The 11,621-nt window shown below is 46.2% G+C and overlaps 1 protein-coding gene across 4 annotated transcripts in view; it reads right to left on the bottom strand.

Annotated features, from left to right (window-relative positions):
• Positions 1 to 322: 322 nt before the first annotated feature.
• LOC106584032 (ribonucleoprotein PTB-binding 2) overlaps positions 323 to 11,621 on the bottom strand; it is a 71,059-nt gene continuing 59,760 nt past the window's right edge. The window contains exons 11-15 of one of the 4 annotated variants that reach the window (XM_014168823.3): positions 11,569 to 11,621; positions 10,592 to 10,696; positions 9,853 to 9,990; positions 8,135 to 8,347; positions 323 to 4,259 (exon numbers count right to left, since the gene is read on the bottom strand). The exon at positions 11,569 to 11,621 is cut by the window's right edge and continues 105 nt beyond it. In XM_014168823.3, coding sequence (XP_014024298.2) covers positions 4,122 to 4,259; positions 8,135 to 8,347; positions 9,853 to 9,990; positions 10,592 to 10,696; positions 11,569 to 11,621 — 647 coding nt within the window. In that variant the 3' untranslated portion in view covers positions 323 to 4,121. The remainder of the gene's footprint in view (positions 4,260 to 8,134; positions 8,348 to 9,852; positions 9,991 to 10,591; positions 10,697 to 11,568) is intronic. The other 3 variants (XM_014168824.3, XM_014168825.3, XM_014168826.3) reach the window with 3 other exon arrangements.

Genomic DNA, 11,621 nt, shown 5'->3' with positions numbered 1-11,621 from the left:
GGAACATATATATTTCATGAAATGAATGTGACCCATCCAACATGGCCTACTCCACTTACAGGTATCTTTACAGTATACAGACACAAACAGTAGCACTCGTTACAATGGGAAAAGGTGATACTGATAAGAACGTAAGCTTTTTTTTCTATCGGGAAGAGGCATCCAAAGTTTTCGGTAATGTGTGTAAAGCAGATGCTTTACTTTGAAACAATCAACAGGTTATTGAAATAGGGGTGAGTTCTATCCATTATATTTCTATGGTTTTAAACTAGGGACAGACAATGTGTGCTCTCAGATAGGGAGCCAGTGAATGAGAGAGCCATTTTTTATTTTTTTCAGTATGTTTATTCTGGAATGTAAAAGACAATTCTTTTTGCTCATAAAGGAGAGAAAACAAATATATTTTTCAGAGGAATAAGACAATAAATAAATGCACAATATAAATGAATAAAATCTCCCCCCCCCAAAAAAAAAAATATGTTCGGTGTGTCAAATTCCTAAAGTCTGATGCAATATTAACTAGAGTTTCTTCTAGATTAAAGCAGTAAATATGCATGCTAAAATTCAATTGCTTCTAGAAATAAGTTATTCACAGTAAAGCAATATCAATGTAGTTGTGATATAAAATATTGCAAAATCTACAGTAGAGATTTTAGGTCAGAAAAAATACACATACTTTCAAAGAAAACCGTACAAAGCAAAAAGCACACCCAATCTATGTCTACAGCTTTTTAAATGTTCTGTTCAGTCTTAAAAGACTTCAGTATTGCAAAGCTTTGTGGTCACACACACACACACACACACACAGTTCATATGGGTCAGTACCCTAGGTGCAGGCTCACCCAGTGTAGTACCAACACTTGTGTCACCGCTATGCGCCGTGCCTACAGACAGGTCAATTAAACTGTTTCTCCTACAACACTGACTGAGTAGTTCAGGGGTAAAGAATCTTGTTTACAATCAATATAACGATACGCCTGGTTGGCAACATGCAGAGATAGGCACAACAGATAAATATATATATGGGAGACTCCATAACTGCAACCTCTGGTCAGGTCTCTAGTTCTAGCAAAGCTAAAAGCACTCAAGACAAGAAATGCTCAGTTCTGGCCCTTGAGGCCAGTTACACTGCTGATTATTAATTTCCCCCCTCAAATCCGGGATTTCTTTTGAACTGGCACATCATACAGTGTATATGCAAGACTATAGGAATACTTCCTAAAGGAGACAGACAGAGAGATGTCCTGCAGAGGTAACTGTGCTGTGATTATCAGCCCTATTATTAAAATGGTAACAGACCTGTCCTGAAGCCTACCGTAGGAGCCCTCAGCTCAATTCTGGACACACACACACACACACACACACACACACACACACACACACACACACACACACACCAGCCAGAGACCGACCAGAGAGAAAGAGAGGAATTAAAATGGAACGACAGTGCCAATAAACGCAGGCTGAGCTAGCAGCAGGAGCTGTTTTTCCCTCTCTGTCCCTCTCTCCTCTCTTTCTCTCCCTCGCTGTTGTCTGTTCCCCTCATACCTGCCAAAAGCAGGTTATTAACGCACACACACTCATCCAGACACACACACACACAAAAAGCACAGACTAGACTAGACTGAATAACTATAAAAACCTATGGACCTGCTATAGGCAAAGGGGGGGAAATGTGCAGGTCAAAATCACTCTCACACACAGAGCTCTGCATAGCACTGTGGCACACGCGGTAATTACAGAGTGGGGGGAGACTGCAGAGAAAAGCTAATACAATCACCAAAACACTATTAAAAACAACAGACTGGCCTAAAGTGCCTGAATACGTGGCAGACAGACATTATTTACTGCCTGGGTCTGCCTTTTACAGCCACTGACAGAGAGACGGACTCCTATGGTCTCTCTCACGCACACACACACACACACACACACACGAAATAAAGAAGCTACACACACACACTTCTAAGCATTGCTTGGTGGGAGAGAGCAATCAGCTGGCTGGAAACACCAAGTTCTACTGGGCAGTTCACACAGACACGCACGTGCACACACACAGTGAAAATAAAAATGTGGCTCTAAGCCAGTGTAACAGCATTGAAAGGGTTTAAATAATGTACAGTCACACACTAATACCATTTCGAGATGCTTCGCCCGTTGAGAGCATGAGGATATATGACAGCACTAAAACACATCAGCGCTTCAAATCAAGTCACGTGACACAGGAGAACGCAGCCTCTTCAAGTCAAGAGTGGAGGATGAAAACAGACAGATTAGAGGGTAGGTAGCAGAGAAAGAGAGAAAAGGACAGGAAGAAAGGTGAAAAGAGAGAAATCAAGAGACTGGCAGATTAGATTTATTATAGCAGACTACACAGAGAGGTAATGCCCTCATGTTGGCATTGTGATATTTGTTAGTGCAGTAGTTGTTGTTATTGCCTGGGTCTCAGGCTGAATACCTGTGCCAACACTTAGCCCTCATCCATGCCCTTTCCTGGGGCCTTCATACCCCTAGCACCCACTCTGTCAGATCACCAGGATTGGGTTCGGGGCCTTTTCACTTGCACTGTACCACATGAATCTTAAGGGGATGAATTGAAATTAGATTCATTGCTTGATGTAAATTGCTGATTTATTATTATTACATAAACTTCTGGATTTTTAATTCCTGAATTGACTGACTCAAAATAGAATTGACTCCAACCCTGGAGTCCACAACATCTCTGAGATAATTCAACATGGCTACTCTCCTGAATCGTTCTGTTTTCTGGTTCATTTCTAATGGCAGCTTATGAAGCGGTATTAAAGTGTCGGTTGGTTTATTTGTGTCTCCAGAGCCCTTCCCGTCCTGAAAAGTCCACCGCATTAAAAACAACAAAAAAACAGCTGGAAAAGAGAAGAACCTGGGAAAACCTGGGGAGACCTCCTGCGTACCTTATTGCGTTTAGTGACTGAGCCACTCTTCCATGGCCCCTACAGAAAACAACAGCCATTATAAACAGGAAGGTTTCAAACCTGTAGCGATCACAAACACAGGGCCATAAGAAGGCCTAGGAAGTGTCCACCCACAAGCAAGTTATAATACATAGCTATATGGGCACAAAGAAGTGTCCACTCGGTGACTATTCTAATGGCTATAAGATACTGAGTTTAGGTGTCCATTGATTTGCTAGTAGACCAGCCCAGCCTTTGTAAGTGTCCATTAGCATCGGCCGAGTCCCCAACAAAACGGATGTTCCGGTTTTCAGGGGAAGTGGAAAGAGAGCCGGGAGTTCCACTTTTGCATGTTAACAAGGCGACACCTGAGAAACACCCCATCTTAACTCCTCCTCCACATTTACTGGATTGGTTGAACAGTGCAGAAGAGAACCTCCCCCGACAGTTTTTTTCCCTTCTTCTCGTCAAGACCAGGATGTAGAGGATCTAGTTTCAGCCGTTTCTTTTACACCTGCTACGTTAGGGTTAGTGTCCATTGTTAAAGGTTAAGAGCAGTGATTGGATGTCCTCCTTCCTGTGTCTCTGAGTTTCCAGGGTAGCCCCGCCGCCTTGTACCCTGGGAATGGCTGATCACTCCTACGCTTACAGCACGGCACAACAAATACGCACGCACACGCGCGCGCGCCAAGTCAAGGTCTCCGCGAAGAGAGATAAAAAGAGACACTGAGGCAGTCAGAATAAGAGAAAGACACCGAGGAAGAGAAGAACACGTCAGTTACAGGAAGGCATCAAAGCAACTCTGTGTGCAACGCTGTACAGTTTCCCCCATTTGAAGAAAAAGTACACAGAAAGATAGAAACAGAGAGAGAGAGAAACCCGACTACACAGTGACTGGCCTTCAACAAGGCAGACTGGCAGACTGACTGATTGGCCATAAAATACAAAAGCAGCTCATATATACATTACAAACCATGTACAGATTATTAGTCAATAAACATTTACACATCAACTGAGAAGAGAGTAATAGTTCAGAATTAAGGCTTGAAAAAGGACAAAAGCGACATAACGGTGTGTGTGTTTACCAACGTCGTACAACACTAAACCCGAGACTGTGTGTATGTACTGTAGGGGTTAGGAGTTAGGGTGCAGGAGGTCAGAGAGAGGGAGGCCGGGGGTCATAGGTCATCTCTAGATCCTCTTCTTCTTGAAGTAGTCAGCGTACTGCCCCCCCAGCCCCTGGGAGTGCTGCCCCACATACACGCCCTCTGATGTCATATTCTGCACCGCCAAGTGAGGGTACTCCCGCTTCTGCCCCCGAGCCTGATTCTGAGAGACAGCGAGAGAGGAAACGGAGAGAGAGAGAGAGGACGATATGAGATTGAAGGGTGGAGAGAGATTGAGAGACGAAGTAAACACCGCCACTTACTGTAAGATCCAGACCCCTCGCTAAACCTCCATATACCGTCCCAACCCCAGACCTGACTGCATGTACATATACCATCCCAACCCCAGACCTGACTGCATGTACATATACCATCCCAACCCCAGACCTGACTGCATGTACATATACCGTCCCAACCCCAGACATGACTGCATGTACATATACCATCCCAACCCCAGACCTGACTGCATGTACATATACCGTCCCAACCCCAGACATGACTGCATGTACATATACCGTCCCAACCCCAGACATGACTGCATGTACATATACCGTCCCAACCCCAGACCTGACTGCATGTACATATACCGTCCCAACCCCAGACATGACTGCATGTACATATACCGTCCCAACCCCAGACCTGACTGCATGTACATATACCATCCCAACCCCAGACCTGACTGCATGTACATATACCGTCCCATCTACTTCAGTCCCCTGAGCACAGTATGTGGTTGAGACAGACTACACCCAGACTTCGGGTATGTGTCCCATTTCTGGTCTGATCTCACTACCTGAGTCCCCAGTGTTTGCATCTTCGCTGGTAGTGAGAGGGGAAGAGGAGGGGAGAGATTGAGACGGGAGGAGTTGGTGGACAGTGTGTCTGTACAAAATAGAGTATTATTTTAAGTCAGTATTTTAAGAGACAAGAGTTCAGCTCAAGTGACTGGGTAAATCCTCCCACTAGGCTGTCTGCTCAGCTCAGCTTTTCTCCTAATGTCCTTCTCCCCCTCCTCTCACACTTCACACACTCAGGAAGTTGGGCTGGCGCCTCGCACTCATACTACTAGTACAGCCTGCAAGGAAAATGCATCTAGTAACATTTAATACACTATATATACACACAAGTATGTGGACAACCCTTCAAATTAGTGGATTCGGCTATTTCAGCCACACCAATTGCTGACAGGTGTATAAAATCTAGCACACAGCCATGCAATCTCCATAGACAAACATTGGCAGGAGAATGGCCTTACTGAAGAGCTCAGTGACTTTCAGCGTGGCACAGTCATAGGATGCCACCTTTCCATCAAGTCAGTTCGTTACATTTTTGCCCTGCTAGAGCTGCACCGGTCAACTGTAAGTGCTGTTATTGTGAAGTGGAAACTTCTAGGAGCAAGTGGTAGGTTCACACAAGCTCATAGAAACGGGTCAGCCGTGTGCTGAAGAGCGTAGCATGCAAAAGTCGTCTGTCCTCAGTTGCAACACTCACTACCGAGTTACAAACTGCCTCTGGAAGCAACGTCAGCACAAGAACTGTTCGTCAGGAGCTTTATGAAATGGGTTTCCATGGCCGAGCAGCCGAACACAAGCCTAAGATCCCCATGCACATTGCCAAGCGCCGGCTAGAGTGGTGTAAAGCTCGCTACCATTGGACTCTGGGGCAGTGGAAACGTTCTCTAGAGTGATGAATCACACTTATTGGACAAATCTTGGTTTAGCAGATGCCAGGAGATCGCTACCTGCCCAAATGCATAGTGCCAACTGTTTGGTGGAGGAGGAATAATGGTCTGGGGCTGTTTTTCATGGTTCAGGCTAGGCCCCTTAGTTCCAGTGAAGGGAAATCTTAATGCTACAGCATCCAATGGTATTTTAGACGATTCTGTGCTTTCAATTTTGTGGCAACAGTTTGGGGAAGGCCCTTTCCTGTTTAAGCATGAGAATGCCCCTGTGCACAAAGCGAGGTCCATACAGAAATGGTTTGTCGAGATCAATGTGGAAGAACTTGACTGGCCCACACAGAGCCCTGACCTCAACCCCATCGAACACCTTTGGGATGAATTGGAATGCAGACTACGACTGTGAGCCAGGACTAATCGCCCAACCTCACTAATGCTCATTGGACTAAGGCTGAATTGGAAGCAAGTCTCCGCAGCAATGTTCCAACATCTAGTGGAAAGCCTTCCCAGAATAGTGGAGGCTGTTATAGCAGCAAAGGGGAGACCAACATAATAATGCCCATGATTTTGGAATGAAATGTTTGACATGTCCACATACTTTTGCTCATGTAGTGTAAGTACTAAGCATAGTACTGACTCTAGACTACGACTGCTTCTTCTAAATAACTTTATATTGTTGGGTCTTTCCACGAAATAAGTGCTTTTTGCGTCCCTTTGATATTTTAAGTAGAAATTGCACACACATTTTAAAAGCCCATTATGATAAACGGTGTGCCCTTTAACATAGACCACATAGACATTTCTATAAATCAGATTTTTTTTATATGAGTAAAGACTTTCTAAAGTGCCCAAATTCTGCATTTCGACATGTCCCCTTGCGCATCCTCTGTGACGTCTGAGAACATTTTATACCACTTAACCCCGCAATTTCTCCAGTTGTCGCCATCATTGTAAAACCCTAGTTATTGTTTCTTTTTGAAGATGATTTATTTCATGTGATTATTTTAAAAACAAGGTAGAAACAAAAACTGTCCCTCATTTTAAGGTCATTCCTGTTACGTGAACTGAATTGTCATTTTAATATGGTGAAACATTTCCTTTTGAAATATTTTTTCAAAACAAACATTGAACATCTAACAGTTAAATCAGTGTGAAAGCAGGTGAGCTGGTTCTGCTCTTTTTGGTGATTTTCTGGTGTTTTGTGGTGGAAAACTGAGCAGGTTGAGCATATCACATCAACCCTGTTACCCACAGATAGACAGGCTAGAATTGTTTTCACAATTTACTTCTTTTTTTTTTAAATGAAGCTTGCATTCAATTGCTCCTCGCTTTTACACTCAACACGCTTCCATTCCTGTCACAAGGGGATTTATGGTTGATTTAAGATGAAATCATCAACTCTGTTATGGTCAACCCTGTTACAGTCCACTCTGTTATGGTCAACCCTGTTACAGTCCACTCTGTTATGGTCAACCCTGTTACTTTATTCGCCACTTATTATGCACTCACTATGGCAATTTGTTTATTTAACCTCTTGAGATGAGAAAACTTTTTTTTTTTTTTATTAAGTTAAACATTTACTCTTTATAGCAGAATGTTACAAACCAAGTTACACTGCACTGTAAAGGGGTTACCGTGAATTTGACAGTAGCTTAAAGTCAGCTCAGTGGCAAGTAAAATTCTGTATTTCATATTACAGTACACCTACTGTAATATAAATACGGTATCAAAGCAAGTACTATGTAATGACAGTACACTGCTGTAAATTCGCTGAGGGGAGGTGTTTTATATCACTTCCACTTCTAGAGGCCTTAACAAAGGCTTACAAACTAGCAGCGAATGAATACAGGGCAAAATTCTCATCCATTTAACGTTTAAGACTTGCTGCTAGTCCAATCTGTCCCCTAGACATTAGAAATTGACGGGGCTCTATAACCACATAACAGTTAAATTGGTAGAGTATTCTCACTTCCGTGTGCAACAAATATAGCCTCTTACAAGGCATGCCTCAAAACAAAATGATGAGCCAGAAACAACAATACCATGCACCCACTACTGGTCAAATAGATTTTTGGTGCCCCAACATATTCCCACAATGCACCACCATTTACAGTGTGCTACAGTAAAACGTTTCAGAGTATTTTACTGTTGATAATATTTAAAAAATGACAGTATAATTTAGAGTTTTCAGTTACAGGGACACTGAAAAAGGAACCTAAATTGGTGGGACAACCCAGTTGTAGAGGTTTGAATATAGCAGTTGCATTGATTCTCTCACTTCCATACTGGAGTCTGGCCATAATGATGTCTGTCTCTCTAACAAAACAAATCTGGAATAAAATCCCCCTCATGCGACTTACATAGTAATACTGGTTCCATTCGCTGGCCGCTTGGGCGTGGGCACTCTGAGTGTGTGGGACAGGGCTGGGGGTGTGTGTGTGTGTAGAGGGAGGTGGCACGGCCATGAAGCCTGGCATCATAGGGATGGAGCTGTAGGCTGGCAGCACCGACTGGGCACCGCTGTTACTGACCGCATGTAGAGACACACCCAGCGGCTTACACACGTCAGCCTCCTAGGAGGGGGAGAGAGAGGGAGAGAGAGAGAACGAGAGAGAGAGAGAGAGAAACACACACACACATAGTTACTGACCGCACAGAGAAACTCACACAGGGGCTTATTTGCATCCACCTCCTGTTATTTCACACACCGATAGCAGCAACACTCTTTGACACCGCCTGTGACGCGACACCTACTCTGGTGTGGAAGGACAGCTTCTCCCAGCAGGATATCCATGTCCTGGGTTAGGGTAGGGAGTGTCATCATCTCCAAATAAACACACCAGCATCTAAAGAGCACAGGCCTTCCACACCAGTGGCTCACTAACATACTACTCGGATGAATTACAGCCCACGGGGGGATAGGAAGGGGGCAGAGTGAGGGGGGATAGACTCAGGGACGGGGGATAGGAAGGGGGCAGAGTGAGGGGGGATAGACTCAGGGAGGGGGGATAGGAAGGGGGCAGAGTGAGGGGGGATAGACTCAGGGAGGGGGGATAGGAAGGGGGCAGAGTGAGGGGGGATAGACTCAGGGAGGGGGGATAGGAAGGGGGCAGAGTGAGGGGGGATAGACTCAGGGAGGGGGGATAGGAAGGGGGCAGAGTGAGGGGGGATAGACTCAGGGAGGGGGGATAGGAAGGGGGCAGAGTGAGGGGGGATAGACTCAGGGAGGGGGGATAGGAAGGGGGCAGAGTGAGGGGGGATAGACTCAGGGAGGGGGGATAGGAAGGGGGCAGAGTGAGGGGGGATAGACTCAGGGAGGGGGGATAGGAAGGGGGCAGAGTGAGGGGGGATAGACTCAGGGAGGGGGGATAGGAAGGGGGCAGAGTGAGGGGGGATAGGAAGGAGCAGCTAAGGTGGGCGAGTGGAGGTCACTACAGTTAACCAGAGAGAGACGTGGCAAGGATGGGATATAGTGTGAGCTGGGTTATAGACGTAGCAGGGATGGGATATAGTGTGAGCTGGGTTATAGACGTAGCAGGGATGGGATATAGTGTGAGCTGGGTTATAGACGTAGCAGGGATGGGATATAGTGTGAGCTGGGTTATAGACGTAGCAGGGATGGGGTATAGTGTGAGCTGGGTTATAGACGTAGCAGGGATGGGATATAGTGTGAGCTGGGTTATAGACGTAGCAGGGATGGGATATAGTGTGAGCTGGGTTATAGACGTAGCAGGGATGGGACAGCGTTAGATGTAACCTGGGACATGTGGTCCAAGCTACAGGTTAAGTGCTGACGGTAATGTATATTACATCAAGGCTATACCACATCTAGAGAAGGAAGGGGTGTGTAATGACGTAGCCTTGTGCATAGAGAGGGTAGACTGGGGTTATACACTGTCGAGGACATTGGATTGGAGGTGTCGACCAGGGGAGGCTTTTAAGACACAAACACACAGGCTTTTCAGACAGACACACACACCTTTAAGACACAAAGGAGACGGAGGCTCGGCATGGGATTGTGTGCCCTGAAGGACAACGACACTCTGGACTAACAGTGACGTAGTGCACAGTAGTGTACCTTGGTAGGGTCTCTGTTCTGGTAAGCCTGGGGAGGTGGCTGGGTCACGGGAGGCTGAGAATAGTACTGACTGACAGCCTGCATGTAGGAGCTGTAATCCCCATAGGGCGGTGCTGCCACCGCCGCCGCCTGCTGCTGCTTGGACACAACACAGATAATGTTACACACACGCACACACACATACAGGCTTTTAAGACACACACACACAGGCTTTTTAGACACACACACACACACACACATACAGGCTTTTAAGACACACACACACGCAGGCTTTTCAGACACACACACACACACACGCGCACACATACAGGCTTTTAAGACACAAACACACAGGCTTTTCAGACACACACACACACACACACTTTTAAGACACAAAGGAGACAGAAGAGGAAGGTGATAGTTTTCCCTGAAGGGTAACGTTTCGTATTTGATGACATTAGGGGAGACGTGTGTGACTACGCGCGCCAGAGACGGCGTCGTCGCGCCAGAGACGGCGTCGTCACGCCGACGTCTTCACAGTTTGATCCCACATCTCTATGTCGTGACCGCGAGGGGCCGGCCACGGTGTGTGTGTGTGCGTGTGCTTGTATAAAGCTGAACTACTTCCTCCCCACCTTGCTTTACAGTATACGGTGTCCTGCCCTCCATGTCGCTTCGGTCCACATATCCGTTTGTTATGATTCTGTCCCAAAATCAGTGAACACATGATGGAGTGTAACTGAGCAGACGGTAAATGCACCTGTGTGTGCTCCTTGGCGTAGTCCACAGCTTGGCTCTCCTGGGGGGCGGTGCTGTAGCTCTGGGCTTGTGCTTGGTAGTGCTGGTACCACTGCTGAATGGCCTCCTATGACACCATCACACCAACATTACATTATTACACACACACACAGTAATAGTATGGTAGCTGTAGTTGTGTAGTGTGCTGCATGTTGTTTTGGTAACACTGGATTACTCATTTCCATTAAAGCTTGTTTGGATTTGATTTGAGTAGAGGGTGGTAGATGAGAGAGTGAGAGATGAGTGAGAGATGAGAGAGAGAGAGAGAGAGAGAGATGAGCGAGAGAGAGAGAGAGAGAGAGAGAGAGATGAGCGAGAGAGAGAGAGAGATGAGCGGGAGAGAGAGCGCGAGAGAGAGAGAGAGATGAGCGAGAGAGAGAGAGCGCGAGAGAGAGAGAGGAGAGAGATGAGCGAGAGAGAGAGAGCGCGAGAGAGAGAGAGGAGAGAGATGAGAGAGAGAGCGCGAGAGAGAGAGAGAGAGAGGAGAGCGCGAGAGAGAGAGAGAGAGGAGAGAGAAAGAGGAGAGAGCGAGAGAGAGGAGAGAGAAAGAGGAGAGAGAGAGAGAGACATCTCTATGGCTCTATATGGTGTTGCAGTGCGAGGGAGTAGAGCGCCAGATGGAACAGAATATACACTCAACTATTCAGCCTCTCTCTGGCCCTCTCTCTCCATCTCTCACTCTGTTTCTCTCTCTCTCTCTCTCTCCACCTCTTTCTTATTCTTCCTTTCTCTCTACATAACTCTCATCTTTTCACCTCCCTCTCCACCGCAACCCACCCCTCTCTCTTTCTCTCTCTTTCTCTCTCCCTCTTTCTCCATCTCTCTAACACATGACAGATTTATGAGGACGTGCAGAAACAACTTGTCCCTATCAGGAAGCGTGGAAGACTTTACTGTGCCGGGCTCAACAGTTTGTGTGTGTGTGCCTGTGTTTGTTACCTGTGAGTATGCCTGGCTGTAATGGCTGTAGTCTGCAGAGGTATCTGAGCTGT

The sequence above is a fragment of the Salmo salar genome, chromosome 23 (genome assembly GCF_965601325.2).
Source record: "Salmo salar chromosome 23, fSalSal1, whole genome shotgun sequence".
NCBI classification, from domain to species: domain Eukaryota; kingdom Metazoa; phylum Chordata; class Actinopteri; order Salmoniformes; family Salmonidae; genus Salmo; species Salmo salar.
This window is presented reverse-complemented; position numbering and strand designations above follow the sequence as displayed.